General features: G+C 39.5%; 1 protein-coding gene across 3 annotated transcripts; it reads right to left on the bottom strand.

The window, feature by feature from the left end:
* Nucleotides 1–864: 864 nt before the first annotated feature.
* On the bottom strand, nt 865–26,667 carry Cops3 (COP9 signalosome subunit 3). 3 transcript variants are annotated; one of them, XM_046456725.2, is made up of 12 exons: nt 26,500–26,667; nt 22,451–22,580; nt 20,604–20,716; nt 20,468–20,517; nt 18,082–18,174; nt 16,570–16,749; nt 12,924–13,064; nt 11,326–11,499; nt 7,407–7,493; nt 3,308–3,421; nt 1,524–1,604; nt 865–1,186 (listed from the first exon to the last, which is right to left on the bottom strand). In XM_046456725.2, exons 1-12 carry the CDS (start codon nt 26,552–26,554, stop codon nt 1,133–1,135), a joined length of 1,272 nt encoding a protein of 423 aa, XP_046312681.1. In that variant the 5' UTR covers nt 26,555–26,667; the 3' UTR covers nt 865–1,132. The 3 variants fall into 3 exon arrangements, with proteins under 3 accessions (XP_046312681.1, XP_046312682.1, XP_046312683.1); XM_046456726.1 differs by lacking the exon at nt 18,082–18,174; XM_046456727.2 differs by lacking the exons at nt 22,451–22,580; nt 26,500–26,667 and having other exon boundaries at nt 18,082–18,242; nt 20,604–20,621.

Genomic DNA, 26,667 nt, shown 5'->3' with positions numbered 1-26,667 from the left:
GTTTTTTCCAACATGAGGTATTCTGATGATGCTGAAAAATGGTGAGTTTGCACTTAGGTCTGTTTCTGAGGCCCAAGGGTGTAACTTTGGATTCATTTGGATCTGTCAGGTCTTAAGTGTTTTTCAAATTTGCCTTTTCAAAATGATCTCAGATGCGAATACTCTTGATTCTTGAAAATAATTCATTGCTGTCAGAATCCAGTACTTGCATTACATTTAGATTTCTCTTTGGATTGGTGCCAAGTAAACCAATCCACTTTAAACTGATTAAAAGTTATAAAGTGACAGTGTTTGACTTTTAATACATTCATACAAAAATTGTGGTGCAGTGAACCTGAAGGTGTTTCAAGAAGAAAAGTAAGTCTGCCATCCTCAGGATGACTACCGAAGGGAATGCACATCAGAGGTCAGAAAGTACTTCCACAACATTGCAAATACACGATTCATGTTATCACTAAAATGCCTGTGAAATCCACCTTATTTTATTTATTTGGGGAGGGGTACTGGGGATTGAACCCAGGGGCGCTGTACCACTGAGATACATCCCCGTCCCTTTTTATTTTTTGAGGCAGTGCATCACAAAATTGCTTGGGGCCTAAGTTGTTGAGGCTGGTCTCATGATCCTCCTACCTCAGCTTCCGGAGTTGCTGGGATTACAGACATGCCTAATTCTAACTTTAAAATTTAGATAAAATCTTATGGATTCTCCCAGCATTGGGTGGGGGAGGGGGCAGGGATGCTGACAAAAACTTTTAGATTCAAATCTTCTCCAAATTCCTAAAACCCAACTATTTCTATGCACTATGTACCTTTTCGGGGGGGGGGGGGGGAATTGATACAGAAGACACATCAATGTTGAAGGAATTAAAACAAAAAGGTAAATTTAATGCAATAACAATAATCTGAGGATAAATAAATCCACAACAGACTCTAAAGTTTGAAAATTTTTTTCCGTTCTTTGCAGAGAGAATGGTTTTCTGAAAGCACATAGGGCTGAAGATGTCAAAACAAAACTGAATTTCTTAATGTCCAGGTGGAACAGGCTTGTACTCCCTGCTACCCTCTTAACTTCACTGTGGCGAAGGTGACTCACTGCCAGGTTTTCTTGTTGTACTTGGGATGGGTGTTAGTTTCAGGAGTAACTGGAGGGTTTGTTTCCTGAATCATCTTCTTGTGAGCCCATACTCTGTGAAAGGGACAGCAAAGCGGTTTGTTTATGCTTGGCTTTGTCACAGGGTTCCCCGTCCCCAAACCAGCATACCAGCTGCTCATCCTGTCCCTCCCAGAGGAAAGTCACCCTGGAAACAATGAGAGCAGGCAGCTCAGGAGTCTCCGTAAGCACACTTCAGGCCGTCACTAAAAATGTCTGAGCAAATATTTCTCTGTAAGGTAAGCTTGATAATGGTTTTCAAGAGCAATGGGCAACCAAATATTTAATAATCTGAAACCCAGTTATCATGCTTGATATAGCGGTATCCCTGTCTCTACACAGTCTGCTTTTTTAATGAGAGAATCCCACTCACCTTTTGCACGAACTGGGGATTCACTGTGATCTCCTGGTCCATGGCTTTCAGTCTCTCATCCAGCTCTATGCACTTCAGCATCTACATGACACGCAAGTTGGAACACAATTAGCAGGTGGGCCTGAGTCAATTTCATCCTTTTTAATCTTTTGGCAGTTCTGTGGATCAAACCCAGGACTTCACACATAGCAGGCAAGTACTCTACCACTAAGTCACATCCCTAGCCCAATTCTATCCTTTTTTTTTTTAATATTTATTTTTTAGGTGTAATTGGACACAATATGTTTATTCACTTATATGTGGTGCTGAGGATGGAACCCAAGGCCTCATATGTGCTAAGCAAGCGCTCTACTGCTGAGCTACAACCCTCGTCAATCAAATTCCATCTTTGTAACCGCAGGTGTTAATGTGGGTGCCAAAGATTCACAATCCCTGATCTGAAAAGTCTAAAAGGTTTTAGAGTCAGAATGTTTTGGATTCAGAAAGTTAGCACAGTACAAGTACAATGTACCTAATACTCCAGAAAGGGTCAAAGCAGCACTTGTAGATAAACAAGTATTGCTTTTAGGTTTCTGTATTTCACAGAGGCTCAATCATTTCCCTACTCAGATGTTCAGAAACAGACTCTACCCTGGACTCTGCTTCTGACCAGTTGTTTGCTGACCATCCCATCATGGAAACAAAACTACCTTGTAAATGACAACTGGGTACAGACAAAATTGTACTGGATCCTTCAAGTGTTTTTTGAGTTCAATAAGCTTTGGTGAGCTAGTGGGGAAATCTAAACCCACTAAGCCCACTATTTGTTTACAGCCCAACAATCTTAAAAAATTTTTTCATTTTTGTTGTATTTTTTGGTACTGGGGATTAAACCCAGTGGTGCTTAACCATTGAGCCACATCCCCAGCCCCTTTTATGTTTTATTTTGAGACAGGGTCTAAGTTGCTTAGGGCCTTTTTAAATTGCTGAGCTGGTCTCTAACTTGAAATCCTCCTGCCTCAACTTCCCAAGTCACTGGGACTAAAGGTATATTTCGCCATGCCCATCTTAAAAAGAGTTTTAAGCAGCCCATTTTTTTTTAAAGAGAGAGAGAGAGAAATTTTTTAATATTTATTTTTCAGTTTTCGGTGGACACAACATCTTTATTTTATTTCATGTAGTGCTGAGGATCGAACCCAGCACCCAGCGCATGCCTGGCGAGTGCGCTAGCGCTTGAGCCACATCCCCAGCCCCTTAAGCAGCCCATTTTGAAATCAAACCTACTTTTTTATATCCCCAGCTCCTTTTATTTATATTTTTTATTTTTTTGTAGCACTAGGGATCAAACTCAGGACCTTGCAGATGGTAAGTGCTCTACTGCTGAGCTACACCCTCAGCCCTCCTTTTTATTTTTGAGTCAAAGTCTTGCTAAGTTGCTCAATCTGGTCTCAAATTTTCTTTTTTTCTTTTCTTTTTTTTTTTAGAGAGAGAGAGAGAATTTTAATATTTATTTTTTAGTTTTCGGCGGACACAACATCTTTGTTTGTATGTGGTGCTGAGGATTGAACCCGGGCCGCACGCATGCCAGGCGAGCGCGCTACCGCTTGAGCCACATCCCCAGCCCTGGTCTCAAATTTTCAATCCTCCTGTCTCATCCTCCCAAGTTCCTGGGATTACAGGTGTGTTCTACCATGCCCAGTTTGAAATGAACTTTCTAGGAAGTAAGTGTTTAGGCTGGGAACCATCAATACTTCCAGTATAGCACCTCAATCTCAAAAACCCCCAACCTAGTATATAATGTTTACCTCTTGATCGATGTTATGAAGCATGGCTGGGTTATTGTATTTTTCAGGATTATCATGGAAACTGACCATACCATCCTTCTGATTAATACTTGCAAAAATTTCACCATCTTCTATCTGTAGAAAAAGAAATCAGGAAGTAGTTTACACCTCAGCACTACATGAATATATAGTCATAGAATATAACCATGGCACAGAAAGCAATATGTAAGCAAACTTATGTGTGTTCTATAATTCTTTTCTTATTTTTTGAGATGTAAGTTGCCCAGACTGGCCTTGAACCTGCAATCCTCCTGCTTCAGCTTCCCAAGTAGCTGGGATTATAGGTGTGTGCCACTACACCTGGCTGTATATCTATTTAAAGTACCATCTGTTTAATAAGTGTTAACTGAATCCCTACTATATGCTAGGTACTATTACAGAAACTAAGGGTTGGAAAACGAATATATACAAATACAAAGTCCCACCCTTGCACTTTTAAAGAATTGAGGTAAAATGCACACATTCAATCATTTTTAAATGAACAATTCAGTGGCATTTAGTACATTCAAAATGTCATGTGCAACTACTATCTAGTTCTAAAACATTTGTATCATCCTGGAATGATATCCTGTACTTATGAGCAGCTCTTCCCATCCCCTTCTCCCTTCCAGTCCCTGTTGGTCACTAATTTGCTTTCTGTATCAGTGAACTTGCCTGTCCTGGACATTTCCTAGAACTGGTATTATGTGCTCTGTGATCTCTTCTATCTGGCTTCACTTGGGATAATGCTGTCAAAGTGCCCTTGCAATTTTTTCTTTTTTGTGGTGCTGGGCCTCACACATGCTAGACAAGTACTCTACCACTGAGATATATCCCTAGTCCTGTCCTTTTTTTTTTTTTTTTAAGGTACCTTGCTTTTATTTATTTTAATTAACTATTTTTATGTGGTGCTGAGGCTGGAATACAGTGCCTCACACATTCTAGGCAAGTGCTCTACCACTAAACTACAACCGCAGCCCCTTGCCCTTGCATTTTAAAACACCCATTTCATTAAGATATAACTTATATTATTGCTGCATTTTATTTATTTATTTTTAAGAGAAAGGTTTACTATGTCGCCTAGGTTGGCCTTGAACTTATGATTCCCCCACCTCATCTTCCCAAATAGCTGGAATTACAGGTGTACACCACTACACCTGGCTCACTGCTATATGTTAAGAAGTGAAGCTCTAACATTTTTGTTTCACCCAGTGGAAATTGTTTTCTAATTCTTCAGGAAAATTTTTCTACCATTTTTGAGTCAAAGACAGTTTCAAGGTCTATGCTCTTTATTTGCATCAGTGACTGGGAATTTGATTGAGCCACATCTTGACCATGAAGTTAAAAAGTCAGAAGAAAACAAAAATTCCTAACAGGTATTTTTATTCCTAACAAATTGCTCCACGGTGTCATGATGATTGGTTCATCTGAGAGTGGTGAAACTGAGCTGTCTACACTGGCCCTCTCCTTTTCTAGCCTTGGAGGGCACAGAGACTATATAATGAAATAGCAGTATTAAATAGAATGCAGAGAACCCTGTGGCCATGGAAAGCTGCTTCTTTAAAGAGTGGATGTATTCACAATAACCAGAATGGGAAACTACCCAAATATCCATGTAATTCCAATGGAAGATATATCCCAAAAGTGGAACGCTTCAGCTGAAAACACACCAACCACAACTACAGGCATCATGAATGACTCAGTGCTAAGCAAAACTAAACAAAACAAGGAAAGCCAGACCCCTAAAAACATACTATATGCTTCCTTTTATAAGAGTTCACACAAACATAACTAATAGGGTGTCATAAATCAGGACACTAAGCCAGGCCCTGTGGTGCACTCCAGTAATCCCAGTGACTCAGGAGGCCGAGGCAGAAGGATTGCTAACTCAAAGCCAGCCTCAGCAACTTAGTGAGGCCCTAAGCAACTTAGCAAGACCCCACCTCTAAATAAAATACAAGAAAGGGCTGGGGATGTGGCTCTGTGGTTAGCGCTCCTAGTTCCATCTATGACACAAAAATAAAAGCAAAAAAATCTCAGTATAACAATGGCCTTTCCAGCCAGGGGAAAGCTGGATGCAGGCGGGAGGGCTATTTCCAGGTGCTGGTCATGTGCTGCTCCTTCACTGTATTGTTGGCACAGTCTTCACTTTGTGGAAATGTGTTTGGCCACATATTTACTTAAGGGTACTTTTCTCTATGTGTGCTTTATTCCAATGAAATGTTTACTTAAAACAAAACAAAACAAACAAAAAAAAAAAACCCTGCCCTCACAGACCCCAGGGTACAATTTCCCAAGCCTGGTAAGATTGACATTTTCGTCAAGTAAGTCTTTGTTATCTGTGGAGATGTCCTTGCAGTATAGAGTGTTTAGCAACATCCCTGGCCTCCACCCACAAGATGCCAGTAATAACCACACTCAACCAAAAACATCTCCAAGGCTGGAGTCGGAGCTCAATGATAGAGCACTTGCCTAGCATGCATAAGGCCCTGGATTTGATCCCCAGCACACATGGCCAAATCTCTCCAGCAGATAAAATCAACCTTGGCAGAGAAGCACTGATGCAGTCTGTCAGGATGGCCCAGCAGTGTTCAAAACCCAGCCCCTCCTCTGCCCTCACAGTGTTTTACTAGCTGATGCCTCTTGGCTAGTATCACAATCATGCATCTATTTCTACCACCAAAGAGAGGCTTTTTTGGGGGAAATAGGCTATAAGCTAACTCATCCTGTGTAACCCTGTGGGTCGGTGAAGGGGCACCGAGAAGATACTCTAAGGCTGGCCATCAGACAGGCTTTGCTTTGTTTGAGGTGTATGCACATTTTGAGAAATTAGGTTGAACAAGAACAAAAACAAAACAACAACCCTGGAACACTTGTAAATTGAACTACTGAAATAAAATACTCCGTTACCACAAGGAAAAGTAGTTTAATATTTTGAATCCTGAAATCATAGAGATTATAGAAAGATTTGCCTGCTTTGGCCTGTGGACCCAGGTTTGTATTTAGTGAACCAAAATCAGATCAGAGCTATGTAATTATATAACGGGTAGGTTACTGTATTACCAACTTGGTATGTTAGTTAGCACAGACATTCATCCCTACCAGAAGTGGTTCTGTGGTTGAGGTGGGAGAAAGTGGGGGAAATGCAAGTGGGAAGTGCTAAGGAGAGGGTGTCAGTGTTTGTCCTAGCATCTTTATGTTAGTGGTACTCAAGGTGCAGTCACAGACCAGTACTGGCCCACAAGGTAAGGGACTTGAGTTAGGATGTAAGTCAACAATGTCACTATGCACCTTTTCTTGATGCTACAGGGGTGTCTTGACATACACACTGGTGCAAACTTGAGATCTCATTGTGGACCAGCAGAGAGAAACACTACTGTTTTCTTCTTTGTATATCTTGAATATTTCATGGGTATTTTAAATGAGGTTTACAGTCTGATAAAGAAAATATGTAAATATGACAAACAAGGAGCACAAGTAGGACACAGTCATTGTGCTCATTACACAAGCCACTAAAGCTATGGTTCTGAATGCTCTCCAAGGGTCCATCATGGTTAAAGCCTTGGTCTTTAGGGCAGTGCTACTGGGAGGTGACAGAACCCCTTAGCAGGTGGAGCCTAGTGGGAGGTTCTTGAGGTTGTGCCCCTGAAAAGAACTGAGGGATCCTGGTCTCTTTCTCTCTGCTTAGATTCTCTGGATCTTTGATCTTGGATCTGAAATGCCAAAACTGTGAGCTAAATAAACTTTCTCTCTCTTTTTTTTTTTTTTTTTTGGTGCTGGGGATTGAACCCAGGGCCTTATGAATGCAAAGCAAGCACTCTACCAACTAAGCTATATCCCCAGCCCCAAACCTTATCTCTTTATACAGTTACTTGCCTCAGGCAAAGCTGATTAATACTACTATCCTTGGAAAATCCTACAAACTGTAAGGAAATAGATCAAAGACCAGAGTGTCAACTGTGGTTAACTCTGGGTATTTCCCCCTTTCTCCTTTTTAATTTTTTTTTCCATGACGAACATCCATTACTTTTATAACAACAAAAGTCCCCTGATTGACTTTTTAAAAACTGAAAACACTTACCATGTGTAGAACATATTTTTCTGCCTCCTGAGGTCCAGATAACTGCACACGACTTGCCATATCTTGTAATGATAGTGTTAAAAATGTCTGAAAGTCAGAAGAAGAATCAATCACAGGTAGAAACCATAGAAGAAAGATATTTTACCAAATGTCTACACAGTTCTTTCCATTGCTGTACAAAGGGCTAATGTCCTACAGATACACACATGGCACTTTTACCAAACAGTAAGAAAAATGTCAAACTTTCAAAAGCCCATAAAAAGAAAAGACTGTGCAAAATAAAGAGGAAATGAAAGAGTTGTATGCAAGAACGCTCAGTCTTACTTACCTGTAGAAAAACTTAAAAGAAAACTACACCAAGATTCCATTTTCATCTCAGAAAGCTCTGAAGTCTGATAACACTGCACTGGTACAGGTATGAGGAACCAGGCCCGCCATGTGAGCCGGCAGGAATGTAAAGAAGTACAATTTGATAAAAGACGAGTCAGCAGAACCCTGTAGGTGACTGGTGCACAGATACTCTGACCTAGTAATTTCACTTTTAGAAATGCATCCTAGGCAAACTTTCCTATTTGCATGAAATAACATGTGGTCAAGACACATATATGTGTACTGTAATGGTGTTTACTATAGCAAAACACAGGAAACCACTTCAGTGTCCACAGAGGACAAGTTAAATAAAGAACAGCACAGCCATACAAATGGATTACTATGCAGTAGTGAAAAAGAAAAGTGAGGACACCTTTTATGAACTATAAAGGAATCCAGGATATACACATTGTTAAAAAGCAAAAAGGAAAATGTTCAACAGTGTATATGGCATGCCGACATCTGTGTAAATAAAGGCAAAGACTGTATACGTGTATGTGCATGTGTTTTCATGTACACACATAGATCATCTCCAGAAAGATGCCTAAGAGACTCACTGGTAAAACTGGGTTACTTCTGGGGAAAGAGTAAGGGTGTCTAGGGTACAGAAACAAAATGGAGATCTTTATATCTTCTGAATTTTGATAATCAATGTATTACTTATTAAATAAAATTGAAAAGCTCACATTCATCCTCCAAAATTCAAAGCTAAAACTATTAAAAAAGGGCTGGGGATGTGGCTCAAGCGGTAGCGCGCTCGCCTGGCATGCGTGCAGCCCAGGTTCGATCCTCAGCACCACATACAAAGAAAGATGTTGTGTCTGCCAAAAACTAAAAAATAAATATAAAAAATAAAAAAATAAAAAAAAAACTATTAAAAAAAAACAGAAGAGCCAAGCAAACAGAGGAAGGACCACACACTGGTGAAAAGCGAAGGACACCACTGTTTACTGCTGCTCTGCTTGGGACCTGATGAAAATGCTCCTTTTCAGGAAGAAACTAAAAGAGCTCCTTTTTTCAATGGCAGCTGGCAACATTTATAACAATGGCATTTTCAGAGCTGGGCATGTTAAAACTCTCATCACGAACTTTTACTTTTACTTTTTCTGGCAGTGCTGAGGATGGACTCCAGGGCCTCACACATGCTAGGCAAGTGCTCTGTCAGAGCCACACACCCCACATGAATACTCTTGATATGTCAATGATAAAAATATCTATTTAATTTGGAAAACAGCACACAAGAAAGTGAAATTATTGCTAATTTTAAGAAATACATATTTAGCTTAAAACAAACTAGGACTCAAAAAGTGAATATTTCTAAAATACATAAAGTCATTATTTTTTCCTATTTCAAAATAAATAGCAACTTCTATATGAATGCCCATCAACAGGGGACTGGCTAAATAAATTGTGAACCACTTACATAAGGAACTACTATATATGGACTACTGTGATACAGGCTTAGGTTACCATGGAAAAGGGTTTATGATATACTGAACAGAAAGAACAGGGTAGAAAACAGCACAGAGTATGATCCCAACTACACATAACTTAGAGTGTCTATACATACACACAGCGATGGAGAAGCAACAGGAATCCAGAAAAATATCCACAGATACATTAACATGGAGCAATCTCTTAGCATCAGAGTGGCAGATTAAACTTCCATTTGATAAACCTTTTGTCCCTAGCTGCCCTTCACCGGCAGTGCCATGAGACACATTTTCTATCACCAACAGTGACACACAGTCTACCTGTTGAGATGTCTCAGCTTTTGACTTTCTGATTTTGTAGTAAGAAGGAAGTTATACTGACTGAAAATCCTTTGCTGTTTCCCCTTCTATTATTCTGCCATGGACCTGATGCCCAAAGTGTAGCAGCACCACCAGAGATTCACCCCTTGCATTAGGACACCATTCCTGCCTACCACGTTTTGTGGTGGACACCCACTACATCCCCTGGCAGTGCTCACAAGCCCAGCATGCCACAATCCACTATGAGTCTGCACCGAAGACCCAGGACACAGTGGACTTCACAAGCCACTGCCCCAGCCCTGGACTGACCGGCTTGAGATCATTCCTATTTGTTTGGTTGAATTCTAGTTAAGGATTTTCCTATCTAGAACAGAAAACTGAATTCTACTACACTGACTTCTCAAAGTATAAGCTGCCAACTATTCTGAAAGGATGAACATTCAATTTCACGAGATGCTAACTGATGATTTCTGCAGCAATGCATGTATATCCCATCTCTTAAGACAGTCTTTTCAAGTCTGTGTGGATTGGAACAGTTTTTCTCTGGCTAACAGGTTACCTTGGGTTTTTATCTTTCTTGAGTTGTTTTCTCTTTCACATTTTTTATTTTCTTCTCACAAATTAACTTTTGACAAATTCTCTGCTGATTTCCATATGTCAGGACGCTATGGTTTCTCTACAATATTCAGAGGAAATTTCTCCTCTTGTTTGGTGGTCACCTAGCCAACTCCTTCCTTTTCACAGCAGGAGGCTTTGTCCTTGTGTAGCCTGCCCACCTCCACTACTACCCCACAGTGCCACTCTTCTTCACTAACTTTTTGGAGTAAGTCACCTTCCTCAGGTCCTCACATAGGCAAATCCATCATCCTTTCCCACTGCTGGGCATCCTGGCAACAAACAGCTCAGAGTCTTGCTCCTGTGCTTCCTCCCCACTATGACCACTGCTAACTCCATGAGAGAAGGGCACAAGAACAGGGTCACCATGTTCTCACCAGCTGTGATCTGCTGCAGTCCTGAACAGACCCTTCACCAGAAAAGCAAGATGCTATCTGCTTAAGCTAATCTTAGTGGGATTCTTATTATATGCTGCACATGCCTTTTTAACACAGAGGATTTTATTTTATACCTTTATGTATTGCTTGAACCCGTAATAATAAGCTTATTTTCTTTTATTTTTGAGACAATTCTCACTATGTTGCCCAGGTTGGCTTGGACTTCTGGGCTCAAGTGATCCTTCCAAGTAGCAGGGATTACAGGCATATACCTCTGTGCACAGTGCATAATTTTTATTATGATGAACCATATGGTCATTTTCATCTCAAAAATAAAAATTATTTAATTTCCTTAAATTCTAGAATTCAACTACACATACACAGCTCACTCAACTCTGGACTACATGATAATGTCAGAGATGCACTATGTAAACATAAAAGTTCAGCACAGATCAGGCTGGCCTGAGAGGTTCCAAGGCTAGCCATCACTAGCACCCCCAATCTGCCAATCTGGAACTGGCGACCCCACCAAGGCTACTTTCTCTGCCTCCCAATGTAGCCATATCGCCTACCTTTCTTCCTCTTCACCTGCTCCTCTTCTCAAATACCCTGCTCTAGCCCTGAAAAGACCAAAAGGTATCAATCAAACTCTAAGAACCCAGTCGCAACAGAGATCTCTTTTAGTGAAGATATCCTATCATACTTTATCCCTGAATCTGCATCCTCAGTGCTGAAAAGAAAAAGAGAAGAGAACAAGGCCCTGGGGAGTCAGGAGATGGCATCCAAGGGTGACACTCGCCTCACCTTTGTTAGCCTCTGAATGTTCTTCTTATAGAGAGAAGATAAACATTGCTTCACCAGTCCCATGTTGTTATCGCGGGTGAAAGTTTCACTGTGCTTGTTCACCAGGTTTCGGAGTTCTGAAGGGTTATTAGTTGAATAAACTTGTGCTAACTCATGGTATGCATTACTAAGAGGCTAAAGGTTTGAAGGTAAGGGAAAAAAAATCAGATTACAGCTTTAGAGAACTTAAAAGTTTTATAGGAGGCAAAAAACATACTAACCAACCTATGGCACCATGTTTTGAGCAAATATACTCCACATTGTTCCTAACAAACTACAATTTATCCAAAGCAAATGCCTGTTTTTTAAGACCAAGGATAGAAATTCGCTGTGAAGTAATTTATTAATAACACTTCATAGCACAGAGCAAGTAACTGCAAAGCAGGAGAAAGCCCACAGAATTTAATGAAGATACACATCTTTATTTCTTCACTGTTTCTTCCTATGGATAAGCTATGCTGGGAAGAAAGAAGGCAAAAATGCCATCATTCCCAGCCCTCTCTGCCACACACATCACCATGTACAATGGGACAATCTGCCACTCCTATTAAGAAGCTGGCGCAGAAGTCCAGAGAATGTGGAATGGTCCTGAAGAACACTTATTTGACAGGAAGAAAACTGGATTCAAATCCACCTCTCTGATCTGAAGTCTGTTTTTTTTCACCATTCATGATATCATCATCAGTAAGTTTTTAATTCTTGTGACTGATGCCCTTGAGCCATGAAGACATCATTTTATAAGGGCATTTCTTCTAAAACAGGCCTCCTCAGAGTTTCTCACAGTGATCTGAGCAGGGCTGTCATCAACCTATCTTGCATATCATTCTTCTGTGGGAGTCCAGGGAGCACCTTCAGCCACCCTCTCCTACTCTCTTGCCTGTAACCAGGCAGCTAGAGCCCTGAGAACCTCAACAGGGCTCTTAGGCAAAGGACACTTTGCTGGCTATCTTCAATAAACCAGCAAGAAAATCTCAGCAGGAAGATTTTCATTCAGATTGACTTCCTTAAAATTTTGAGTTTTATATGAGGACTGTAATCTCATAACCCTTTGGAACTGCTCAATTAAAAAATGCATTTTAACAAAAACCAATGGTCTATTTTTAAACATTGTCCTGAAGCGAGTTATCACAGAAAACCACAACAAGAGTGCAGTGGGCAGAGCTTATAACCTTCATCTAGGGGCTCTGGTAAGATATACAAACATGTAAGCAGGCAGAAGTTCAATCAAATCAGTACTGCCTGTTCAGTATTATGGCCAAAATGGAATAAAGAAATGGAACTAGCAAAACAATATACCCATAAGCAGCCAGAATGAAGGTTTGGGAACAGGTTTCTGAGAAACATTCTAAGCTAACCAGGCACACTATGTATAAGCATTGAAACAGTGATTCTGACTGAATTGAGCTCCTGGGCTCCCATGGACACTTAATAAATATCTGCTATTCTGAAGCTGCTAGGAGAACTAGATCACTATAAAAATCCCAGAACTGTATCCGTACTAATTCTTTATGTACTTATAAACATGTCACATAAGAAAATGTTTTATTTTAAAAACTCACCTTAATGAATCTACCCACAATCTGAGACGTGTATTTTGGTAGCTGCTGTACTTTGCCGAGTAATATCAAAGACACTAGAATATATTTTTTATATGATTCCAACATGATATGACTGACTGCCATGGCAGGAGTAGTTATAGCCTGAGCAAGAGAAAAATGTGAAAAGAGAGCACACCACAGTGGTAAATAGCACCTCACTACATTTATCACTTTTAAAACAAGACTTATATTAAATGTCCTATTAATGCTTTTTTTTTTTTTTTTTGGTACTGGAGATTAAACCCCGGGGCACTTAAACACTGAGCCACATCCCTAGCCCTTTTTTATATTTTTTAAATTTATAGACAGGGTCTTACTGAGTTGCTGAGGCTGACTTTGAAATCTCGATCTACTGCCTCAGCCTCCTACATCACTGGGATTACAGGCATGCGCCACGACATCTGGCCTATTATTGCTTTTCATAAAAGTTTTGTTGAGGTATAATTCGCATTGTATAAATTTTACCCCTGTAAAGCACACAATTCAGTGATTTCCAGTATATTCATTATGTTGCAAAATTATCACCGGTACCTAATTTCAGAATACTTTTACCACCTCAAAATGAAACCTCATACTCATTAGCAGTCATTTCCCATTCTCTCCTCCCCACAAGCCCAGGCAAACACTACTCTTCTTTCCATCTCTACAGATTTGCCTATTCTGGACACTCAGATAAATGGCATAATACAGTATATGGTCTATTGTGACTGGCTTAACAATGTTTTCACATTTCAAAGTTCATCCATCTTCTAGCACTGTAAGTACTTTATACCATAGTTGAATAACATTCTACTTTGTAGATACGCAGTACACTCAGTACACCTTTCCTCAGTTGATGAGCTTTTGGGTTGTTTCCAACCTTTTGGAATGAACAATGCTGCTATGACTATCAGTGGGCGTGTTTTGTGTGTACATGTCTTCTTTTCTCTTGGATATATTCTTAGGAGTGAAATTGCTGGGTCACATGATTAACTATGTTTAACGTTTTTAATTTTTTTGTGGTGCTGGAGAGATGGAACCCAGGGTTTCACACAAGGTATGCAAAGCACTCCAAAAGTAACTGCATACTCTGCAATCCTTTCAGCAGTTATGAGGGTTCAAGATTTTCCACCTCCTGTCAACACTTGTTATTGGCTGCCTTTTAAATATTAGCCATCCTAGTGGTATGAACTAGTATCAAAACTAGTTTGAATCTGCATTTCCTTCCTGACTAATGACAATGAGCATCTTTTCATGAGCTTATTGGCCATTTGTGTATTGAAATGTCTATTGAAATTCATTGTCCAGCAAGTGCAGTAATGCACACCTGTAATCCCAGTGACTTGGGATGCTGAGGCAAGAGGATTTCAAGTTTAAGGTCAGCCTCAGCAATTCAATGAGGTCCTAAGCAACTTAGTGAGACCATGTCTCAAAATAAAAAAATAAAAAGGGCTGGTTATGAAGCCCAGTGGTAAATAAAGTGCCCCGTCCCCGAGTTCAATCCCCAGTACCAAAAAAAAAAAAAAAAAAAACCAACGTCCTTTTAAATTTTAGTCTTTTAATTTTGAGTTGCAAGGTCTTTGGATACTCTGGATGTAAAACCCTTATCAGAAATGTAATTTGCAGGGCTGGGGTTGTGGCTCAGCAGTAGAGCTCTCGCCTAGCACATGTAAGGCCCTAGGTTTGATCCACAGCACCACATAAAAATAAAATAAAGATACTGTGTCCAACTACAACTAAAAAATTAAAAAAAAAAAGTGATTTGCAAAGGTTTGTCCCAATCTATGGCTGCCTTTTCATTTCAGTTGGTTTTATGAAGGCTAATAAGCTTTACAACTATCACAACCAAATCAGCCCCAATCTTCCAAATCAAAACTGGCACCTCTGAGCCAGACTGTAAGGTCCTCTCGAGTTTATTCCATAAAGAAACACTCATTTCAGTGCATGAAGACACATACAACAATTCCTACTGCAATACTGTTTTAGTTGTAAGATATTAGACTCCACTTAGATTTACATTGGTCGGGACAAGTAAGCTAGTCAGTCAAAGGTGCTATATGAGGAAGGGAAATAACTCTACTTTTTGCTTTGTATGATGCTATATGATCTGAATTTTTTGAAAAACAATTCTTCTTTTGGAATTTCTTAAAAATATAAAAAACTCTTTATAACTTTCTGAAATACCATCTATGGCTATATGCATATCATTAAAACAGGGTTGTATAAAGAATTCTAACACTAGACAATGGTTGTCATTAGGTCAAAATCAGGGAGTAAGTATATTTTTAGGTAAAAGGATTATATGTATATGCATCAAAATTTTAAAAGCATTTTATCTATTTGATCATTTTATTTATTTATTGAGGTACCAGGGATTGAATGCAGGGGGCACTCAACTACTGAGCCATATCCCCAGCCCTGTCTTGTATTTTATTTAGAGACAGGTCTGAGTTGCTTAGCACCTCGCTTTTGCTGAGGCTAGCTTTGAACTCACAATCCTCCTGCCTCAGCCTCCGGAGTCACTGGGATTACAGGTATTTGCCACCACACCGGGCCATTTTAGCTGAGACACAAATATTTTCTTAGTGCATTGCATGCATTCCTGTCTTTTTAAAGCTTACATTATCTTGACATTCATGTCTGCTTGTGAGGTACTATCTGGGATAGTAATATAAAAATGCATCCAGTGACTATGAAGTATGTTTGTTTTTTTTTGTTTTTGTAGTATTGGGGATGGAACTCAGGGCTTCATATATGCTAGGTAAGAACTCTTCCATTGAGCTACATCCCTAGTCCTGAAGTATGTTTTTGCCATTTTAAAAATTTTTAGCCTTAAAATGAACATACCACGATTATTTAACCCAACTAGATGTATCCTTTAGTAACATGTTCCTGACTACCACACCTCATGGTGGCTCTCCTCAGGCTCCTTCAGCAGGGCTCATTAACAACTCCCTACAGCACTGTCCAGAGACCCGGACATGTACACGAGTGCATTACAAGCCATCATTCCAACTAAACTGAGCTCTTTGAAGGCTTAAACTGTTCTTAATACATGCTATGCATTAAATAGATACTTACAAACATCTAATTTATCTTAGAACACTGGTATTAATCAATATTGTGTATCTTTATCAGACCTTGAGTAAACCTCCAAAATATTCTACCAAGCTTTGTATTGTCTCAATGGCACAGACCAGTGGCCATTACACAGACACATATAAGGGTGGAAAGGACTTTTCACCATGTACTCCTTAATGCTCTTTGAATTTGAACCATGACAAGAAACAACAAAATACCACATATGGTTTTAGACAAGAAGACATTTCAATTTCTTTCCTCTAAGTAAAGGAAGCTTTAAATGTAAGATATACTATTACTTGCCCCAAATCTGACAGATTCTAAGTGTTAAGGCCTAGATTAGTGTTTCTTCTGCACTGCCACGGCTCTTCATCTTACGCTTGGGCAAGTCACCACTGTTTACATGCCCAGAGGAACAGTCTTTGAAAGGACCTCCCCCTGAAACTCTGAGGCCCAACCACCAACCCACTCATTTTAGAAAACAAAGCGGGTACTTCTTTAATCACCCAAGTTCAAAACCACCTCAGGGACAAGGAGAGATGATTACCTGTTCATAAAAGTATAGTGCTCTTTCAAAGTTCTTCAGCCCAGTATAGATCATCCCTCCATAATAATAGTAACATAAAAAGTGTTTTGCATCATAGGCTCCATTCTCTTTACAGATATCCATCATGTCCACGTCAAGATATGGAAGGGCAGGTTTAAAGCACTTTGCCAGCAAACAAAGCTGTGAAAAAATTTATATTAAATCATCATTTTAACTTTACTTTGGCAGGCTATATAGCAGGAGGAAATTTACAGATTTCATAAATTTCAAGAAAATGTTATATATCACATTATTCCATTTTCCTAACCATTCAGAATAAAGTAACATTTCTTCATATTAAAAAAATAACCAGTAGGGCATGCCATAGATAAAATGATTATTGAGAACTCCATAATACAGCTCCGTTATCCTTTAACCCACCTACCACCCATCTGTTTACAGATGGGCAAACAAGTGTGTCCTTGTTAAATTCATTGAACTAGTAAAACAGATCATAAAAACACAAAAATCGAAGTCTTTTTTTTTTTTCAATTAATCCTTTAGGAAAGTATAGGAAATTGTGCAGGACAAGAAAGCAAGAAAATGGGGCTGGGGTTGTGGCTCAGTGGTAGAGCGCTCGCCTAACACAAGTGAGGTGCTGGGTTTGATCCTTAACACCACATAAAAATAAACAAATAAATAAAATAAAGGTATTGTGTCCAATACAACTAAAAAAAAAAAAAAAAAAGAAAGCAAGCACATAGGAAAATTCTATATCTAGACAACGGGGGCAAGGTATAGACATCTGTATACGCATTGAGCTGTACACTATTTTTTTTTTCCCAATACTGAGAATTAAACAAAGGGCCTTGGGCATGCTAGTCAAGTGCTACCATGGATCCACATCCCAGCCCTTTTTATTTTTTTAAAGCAGAGTCTCACTAAGATATCTAGACTAGCCTCAAGCCTGGAATCCTACTTCAGCTTTCTAAGTAGTTGGGATTACAAGGACGTGCCACCATGCCTGACTTTGTACACAAAATTTGTGCTTTATTATATACTATATCTCAATCACAAAAAATTCTTATTTTATATATATATATGTGTGTGTGTGTGTATGTGTGTGTGTGTGTGTGTGTATATATATATATACACACAAATTTTCCTTTTTTTGTATTTAAATATTACAACCACCAGATGTGGTGATGCATGCCTATAATCCTAGGGTTTGGGAGGCTGAGGCAGGAAGATCATGAGTTCAAAGCCAGCCTCAGCAAAAGCGAGGTGCTAAGCAACTCAGTGAAACCCTATCTCTAAACAGACTACAAAATGAATGAATGTATGAATAAATAAATATTACAATCACTGATTACCCTATCTGACCTACAAACTTACTAGCTAAGCTCCATGACTACGTTTAAACCTCTACAGCAGAACACAATCTCCATCAAATGACCTTCTACTCCAAGTTGAGCAAACCCATGCAGACTCATAGCACTGACTTGGTGTGAGTCACTCTTTCTAGCTGCTTACCTGGCAGAGATCAGCGTGTATTGAGGTCAGCTGGTTTGTATTCATCTGCATCTTGTCTATGGCTTGTTTAAGGATGCCAATTCCTCGAAGGGGCTGTCAGAAATGACATCTCTTTCAGATAAGTTCTCAAAGATGGCAGCACAATGGATCTTATGTTGTCACTTACAAATAAAAAATAACACTAATTGATAGGTTCCTTTAAATAACAATATGAGGTTTCCATACTCTGTCAGGAAATGTCTGTCCCTATTCAGCCAGAAAACATTTTCTGAAGCTTTAAGTCAAAAAGCTTCCCCCATCTCCAGTGAATATCAATAATAAAAAACAAAATTACTTTCTTAATAGTTGATTATCTTTACATCAACTAACCAAACAAAAAAATTTCCAAATCATTTATAACAGATGAGCATCTAAGCTTAGAAATGTATTTGTGTCTCACTCCACTCAGAATGGCTTGTATTGTATGAATACAAGCAATAATAAGTGTTGGCGAGGATGTGGGGGAAACGGTAGTCATACATTGCTGGTGGGACGGCAAACTGGTGCAACCTCTATGGAAAGCAGTGTGGAGATTCCTCAGAAAAGATGTAATGGAATCACCATTTGACCCAGCTATCCCACTCCTCGATTTATACACAAAGGACTTAAAATCAGCACACACTGATGTGACACAATAGCTAAACTATGGATCCAACCTAGATGCTCTTCAATAGATAAATGGATAAAGAAAATGTGGTACATATACACCATGCAATATTACTCAGCCTTAAAGAATTATGACATCTGTAGGTAAATGGATGGAACTAACGAATATCATGCTAAGTGAAATAAGCCAATTCCCAAAAAACCAAAGGCCAAATGTTTTCTCTGATAAGCAGATACTGATCCATAGTATGTGTGTTGGGCGGGGGGTGGGGGGTGGGTAGGGAAGAATGAAGGATCTTTGGATTGTGCAGAGGAAACTAATATCACAAGGTAACAAATGAACTGTTTCTTGCCCTCATTGTATATAAGAAGACCAAGATTTTTTTTTTAAAGGGTTATTTTTTTTTCATATTTTTTAGTTGCTGATCTTTATTTTAATACGTGGTGCTGAGAATCGAACCCAATGCCTCACACATACCAGGCACGGGCGCTACCACTGAGCCATAGCCCCAGCCCCAAGAAGACCAAGTTTTAAGTGAGGTACAATCAATCAGTTTCTACACAGATGATATTATAAAATATCTAAATAATTTATATGGCTTTTTCAATAAAGCCTTGGTGACTTTTTTAAACCATCTCTTTCAAACAGTTATTTGGTACTCCTACAGAACTAGTTCTTTCTGTATTCAGCTTCCTCTAAGCCATTAATCTTTTTTTTTTTTTTTTTTAATAATTTTAATATTTATTTTTTAGTTTTTTTGGCGGACACAACATCTTTGTTTTTATGTGGTGCTGAGGATCGAACCCGGGCCGCACGCATGCCAGGCGAGCGCGCTATCGCTTGAGCCACATCCCCAGCCCTAAGCCATTAATCTTAAAAGTTCACTTTCAAATAAAAAAGAAACACCCAAATTCTAACTTGTGTCAATACCATAAAAGGTAAAGATCAAAGAACTGTTTCAGGCTAAAGGAGACTAAAGAGATAAAAAAACACAACAACCCATTGGTTGTTATATATATAAAGGACATTGGCTGAAGAGTTGACCACATCTGAACAGGGTCCGTGGATTGTGAGAACATTATAAACATCCATTTTTCCAGATATTGATCATTTTATCATGGTCTATAAGAGAATGACCTAGTTTTTTAGGAAGCACCATTGAAGTAATTATGAGTAACAGCAGTAACAGTAAATCTGCAATTTACTTCCCAATGGTTCAGAAAAATAGAGGAAAAGACGGAAAATGCAAGTATAGTAAAATATTAATATTTGGAGGAGCTGGATGAAAAGTATATGAGAATTCTTTGGGTATTAATAGCTTTCTGTGCGGCAAAAATTATAATTGAAGGTTAAAAGAAAAAATATAACAAACAAAAAATAGCATATTACAACATAAATGCACTAGATTGGTCTTTTCTTTTGTGGTTCTGGGGCTTGAACCCTGGGCCTGACACATGCTGGGCAGGCTCTGCCACCGAACCACAACACTAGTCCAGACTGGTAGTTGTGAAAACAAGGACGACCAGTTGCCTCCCTTGAAGAAGAACATTTCCTGCACCTCTGGCTCATTCTCCACACATAGTGACTGCTGTCCTTACAAAAAAAGCTTGGGGAGCTCTCAAGTAACCACATGTACCTAAATGCTGAGTATTAACCTGGTATCTTAATATTACCTAGATCACTGTGAAAGTTAGATACACATTATAACAGAGCTATAAATACTTGAATAGCATTTCTTACCTGTTTTCTTTCCACAAGTGCATTTGTTAGCTGATGGCAAAGCCCAGCAACTAGATACAACAATAAAATATTGAAAATATAAATAACTAAAAAGGCAAAACACATTCAACAGAAGATAAAATATTGGTTAGCTTACAAGTGTCTGTTGCATATCGAATGTGCTCTCCATTACAAGTACTGATGAAAAGCTGAACCTGTGAGAATAATGTTTCAAAGTCAGGAACACTGGGCATAGAAAACTTCACAAACCTAGAATAAAAAAAAAAGAAAGTAATTACCATAATATTTCATAGGGTAAGTATAGAAGAAACTTATGCCTGAAGTCCATCTTACCTCTAATATTCTGTGAAATAAAATAAGGAACAGTATTTTTAAAACTTAAGAACTAGAGTCCACAAGATTCTCCTGGCTGGGTTCTTTTGCATAACCAAGATATAGAACCCCGGCACAAACTGGGGTTGAGAAAAATATGCTTAAAAAAGAAAAAATTTCAAAATGAAAAACTCCACTAATAAGATCAAATATCAGGTTTTCTAGTACTTGTAGATGAACCAAATATAAACTTTTAACCAAAAAAATAAAAACCTTGAAATAAAAATAAATAAAATAAAGATACTGTGTCCATCTATAATTAATAAGAATATTAATATGTGTGTGTATAAATGTATATATAAAAGATTTTCTAAAAAAAATTTGCCAGGGAACAATTTAATTTGGAGTTCACAATAGGTAAAGTTGTGATTTCTGTTTTATAAATAAAAATATAAAGCTCAGGATCCCACACTTACTTAATAATTGGAAGAATATAGACTCAAATCTAGAATATCAGCCACAAATTCATTGTTCTTTACATGCATCATTATAACTGATATATGGACTGGGGATATAGTTCAGTTAGTAGAGTGCTTGCCTCACATGCACAAGGCCCAGGGTTCAATCCCCAGCACCACAAATTAAAAAAACAAAAAACTGATATACAATAGTAAGGTACTAAACAGCTTCAAAATGCTTTCATATATATTATCTCACTTTATACATGTGAGTTTATGTGTGTATAAAACATGCATGCTATCTGCTCTTTCATGTCAATAAGAAAACAGACCAGCGTTGTCCAGAACATCTATACTAGTACAATGTTCATTAGTAGACTCTCCAGGGTAGAATGGTTGGACATCCAACACAGTGGCTACAGAATGCCTAAACTGTTGCAAAAGCAACTGAAAAACTTAATCTTCCCTTTATTTAACTTTAATTTAATTTAAATAGCCTGTTATTGCAGAGCAGAGCTCCAGACCCTTCTGTTCTCACAAGGTTTCTGTTCTAAATGCTGCTCCTGACACATACTTCTGTGCCGTGAATAGCAATGTGATGGAGCCAAACCCTCCCTTCAGGTCAATTTCTTCCCAGTTATTTCTACTTTTTCAAATTTTCATGACAACCATGATATCCCAATCTAGAATTCTACTATCAGGTCTAAAGAGTTACAAGAAACTCCAGCTGAAATAAGGTCTATTTAATTTGGTCTTAAATAGCTTAAGTTTGTTTGAAGATCTGTGCCAAGTCAAAAGAAATAAAAATTGATATTTTCATTCAGTGTATTCCACCATGACCCATTCTATCACTCTTCCTATTTCTTTCCAAGTTAGAAAGTGTGGACAATTCTACAGACTACATGAACAAAAGCATTCAGATAAATGCAAACAATAGTGCCTATAATTGGGATGGCCATTTGTTTTTTAAAATAAATTTCCATAATATGTATAAACATAAATGAGAGCCAAAAAATTATAAAACTGAACAAAATATAATAAGTAATGATTAGCTGGAGTAAGTAAAATAATTTTAGCTTTGTGAAAGAGCTCAATGCTGTTTACATAACTTACTTTCCAAATAGAAAATAAAAATAAATAAATAAAATAGAGCCAGAAAGTGCAGTGTTCAGTTTTAAAAAGCACAAAATTATAAAAAGAAGATGTCCCTTACAAAACAGCAAGGACACCCAAGGAGTGTTCTTGTACATCCAAAGCCCCTAGTACAGTGTCCAGATGGGATAAGTTCTTCGCAAGGAGTTCCCCGCTCTTGTTGATCAGTTCACAAAGCTGGGTCATTTGCCCTGCAAAACAGGAACAACACTAGCATTCAATCACAGCACCAACTAGACTAAAGGAATGCTAAGTGCAGACTTTGTACCTCAGAGCCCACAGTGCCCAAAGACGATTTCTTGTGTCTCCCTCCTTTTGGATAAGGACCAAAGGAGTGAAACAACCTGCATGTGACTCAGAACTAGTTAGAAGTTCTCCTATTTCTCTCTAACCTCCGTAAGTTTCTTATTTCCTCCAGTGCCTTTTCCAGTCCCCCAACCCAGAAATATACACATTACTGTCATCACCTCCCACATCTCTCTCTCTGCACCCAAAAGTTTCCTTGGTTCCAATCCTTTGTCTCTCCTCTCCCTGCCTTAATTTGGATCCTCATGATTTCTCGTCTGGATTACATCATACATCTTCTAAAGAGTATGTCTGCTTTGATCTTTCTTTCTCCAGTACTCCATACTGGTACTGTCTGATCTTTCTAAAATGAAAATTCAATCAAATTACTCCAATGGCATTAAGAAATCCAAATGACTGGAAAGAGTATGCTAGGCAGACATAAATATATGCTGGGGTTGTAGCTTGGTGGTACAGCACTTACCTAGCGTGTGAGACACTGGGTTTGATTCTCAGCACCACATATAAGTAAATAAAATAAAGGCCTACTGACAACTAAAAAATATATTTAAAAATAAAAAGAAATCCAAATGACTCAGCTTGGCTTATAAAGCTTCTTAAATAATGGGTGACTGCCACCTTTGCAACCTTGCCTCACATACCTACTCTTTGGTCACAAAAGCCCAGAAAATCATCATTACATGTCCTCTCATCTTTATGCTTCTGCACATGCTATTCTCCATCCCTCTTCGTATCCGCTACCTGACTCATATTCAACATTCAACTACTCAGGCCTTCTCTGGGCCTCCCCCTCCCCCAAGTTGGATGGATATACTACATTGGATATTTGCCCTCTCTGCCCTCTTTGTATCACATGGGATTATGGTGGTTAGGCAATTCAAAGTAAATTCAGGTGGAGGGACTGTTCATTTCTCCAGTTCAGAATACAGTGCCTGCTTAGTAGCCAATCAACAAGCAGCTGCTGAATTAGTTACTCTCCTAACTGATCATCACTCTTTCTCCTATATCATAATGATAAGTTTAAACAACTAAGGTACAGAACCTAATTAGGCCTGAATTGGTACTTTAAAGTAAATCTATCAATTTTGATGGTTATCCTGAAGAGAGACATCCTGGCACATTTTGTCTTTCCAGTGGTGGTAGCAGTAGGGATAAGTCCATGGACATTTTTTAAAAAATATTTATTTTTTTAGTTGTAGTCAGACACAATATCTTTATTTTATTTTATTTTTATGTGGTGCTGAGGCTCGAACCCAGGGCCTCGCATGTGCTAGGGAGCGCTCTACCGCTGAGCCACAATCCCAGCCCTCCATGGGCATTAACCTCAAGATTTGTCCTTCAATTATTTCTGTACAGTAGTGGGTGATTTTTTTCCCTTATTAAAAGAACATTTAAACAGTATAATACTTTAAATCCAAATGACTGTAGGTAGGTACTTTGATAACTTCTGGGGCTCCTAAACTAAAATACTTTCAAATTTAATTTTTCTTCGAAAACAAAAATAAACATCTGTTGAGATGGAAAAATACAGCTCACCATCGTTTTATTATGGAACAGGTAGATATGAAATAGCATCTTCTGGTTAAATAATTTGCCCTTTTAGGGGCTGGGATTGTGGCTCAGCAGTAGAGTACACACTTAGCATGTGCAAGGAGCTGGGTTCAAGCCTCAGCACCACCAATAAAGAGAGCGCTTGCCTAGCACATGTGAGGCACTGGGTTCGATAAATAAATATAAGGTATTGTGTCCAACTACAACTAAAATAAATAAATAAATAAAAATAATAATTTGCCCTTTTAAAAATTTACTGTTCAGCCAGGTATGGTGGCATATGCCTGTAATCCCAGCAACTTGGGAGGCTGAGGCAGAAGGATGGCAAGTTCAAGACAAGCCTCAGGAACATAGTGAGGCTATAAATATATAAAATAAAACATAAACACCCACTACTCTAAATACATTCACAATGATTTGAAATACCCAGAAATCAACATTTTAGTCCATTAGTTTTCCTCCAATTAAATAACCAAAGCTGAGGTGACACTTAAAATAAAAGCTAGGTCACTATGAAATCATCAGACAGTTTAACTAGTGCAGGGTCACTATGCCTGTCAAAAGTAAGTTTAAGTGTCAGAGTGCATGTGAAATGAATCCAACCAGAGATGCGCCCAGGGAAACTCCCACTAATCTGAGAGAACTGGAAATGACAACATTTCTTTCACTTAAGGTCCATGTTAGAAAATTCTGAATAAAAGCAGCTGAACAGAAACTTAAACATTTACTACAAAATGAATGTAAGGCACAGAAGCTGTTGGCAGTGAAAAGTTATATTTATCTCTGCCTAGCATACTCTTTCCAAAGCACTGTCTTGCACAGAGAAACTATCAAAGCTTACAGATAAGTGACCTTCCTTGGTTTTTCACAGTCCTCTTCCATTTTGTAAATGAGAAAATTGGCCGGAAAAAAATTAAATGTCTCACCAAGCGAATGAGACAGGATTCCAATATCAATCTTCTAACCACATTACATCCCAGGAAGTAAAAACTAAGTGTGTTGCAGAAATGAACGATTGGTTTCCTCATTCACAAAAATGGAAGTCTGTACCCGACCTGTGAACCTAATTTCTTTCTTTTTTCTTTTTTTTAAGTTGTACATGGACACAATGCCTTTGTTTATTTTTATGTGGTGCTGAGGATCGAACCCAGTGCCTCACACATGCTATCCAAGCGCTCTACCACTGAGCCCCAGCCCTAGCCCCTTAATTTCTTTTAATAATAACGAAAATGAGAGAACTATTATTTATTAAGCACGACTGCAAACCAGAACATTGAAGCCTTATAACAGCAGCAAAACAGCAACCCTGTATTTCCACAAATGGAGATAAAAAGAGATTCAAGGGATTAAAGGTGATTTGTCAGAGGTCACACAGCTTCTAGCACTTACAACTTACAGCTCTATTTACTGCACCCCATGACAAGCACTGTTCCAAGTGCTTTCACGGTGCTTCTCCCACTCGAGCCCATAACATTATTATGAAGTAGGGACATATTTTTATCTTTCAGATGAAGAATATGCAAGTACCGGGTAGTTAAAGTGTCCTTCATAGCTACTAACTACTCTAATCCTGAGTCAAGTATTCTGCATATTCAGATGATGAGATGCATGAGCCCGAGAGCATGAAAAACAAGGGCAAAAAAATCAAGACAACAACTCCACACCATAGAAATGGAGTCCCATCAGCGAGAGCTCCCTTGGCATTCTTTAGGACCAAAATAGGTGCGGAGGCTCCCCAGCTTGCGCCGGCTGGCTGCTGAGAGATCCGCCAAGGCAAGCCTCGGAGCCAAGGAGCCCAGAAAGGACTCGCCTTCTGCCCGCTCCCCGCGGCCTAGTCAAGGGGGCGGCCGGCTGGCGACAAGACGAACAAGGCGCTGCGCCAATCACTGAAAGCAAGGGAAGCCCAACGGGCCAATGGGCATTCGGGAAGGCGCCCGGCGGAAGTCACGCCCCCAAACTGTCAAGCGCAGCGCCCGGTGGCAGGGGCCCGGGCCGGGGGGAAGGAAAGGTTCCGGCGGCCCCAGGGAGGTGAGGCTGGCAGGAGGAGACAGCTGGGCTCAAGAACTCGAGAGGGCTGCTTACACTCAGCGGCGCTCGATCCCACTCTGGTCTAAGCGCCACAACCCCAAGCCCGGCCCCCGAGACGAAGCTCGGGACTAAGAGGGCGGTCCCAACCGGCCGCGCTGGCGCCTGAGGATGCAGGCCCATCCCCCGAGGCCCATCCAGGCCCAGCCCCTCTGCCTAAGGCCTCACCTTGAGCCGAGAGTTGTCGGACACTGTTCACGAACTGTTCCAGGGCGGACGCCATGTTTCCCCGCGGGCGGCCCGAGCACCAGAGGCAGCTCGCGCGGGAAAAGGCGGCCGCTCGGGGAGGAGGGGCCGCGGCGATCCACCAGAGGGCCTCCGGAGAGGCCTGACGTC

This window comes from Marmota monax, unplaced genomic scaffold (genome assembly GCF_021218885.2).
Source record: "Marmota monax isolate L192 unplaced genomic scaffold, Marmota_monax_Labrador192_F-V1.1 WCK01_AAM20220418_F8-fsc00291, whole genome shotgun sequence".
In the NCBI taxonomy this organism is placed as follows: Eukaryota; Metazoa; Chordata; class Mammalia; order Rodentia; family Sciuridae; genus Marmota; species Marmota monax.
This window is presented reverse-complemented; position numbering and strand designations above follow the sequence as displayed.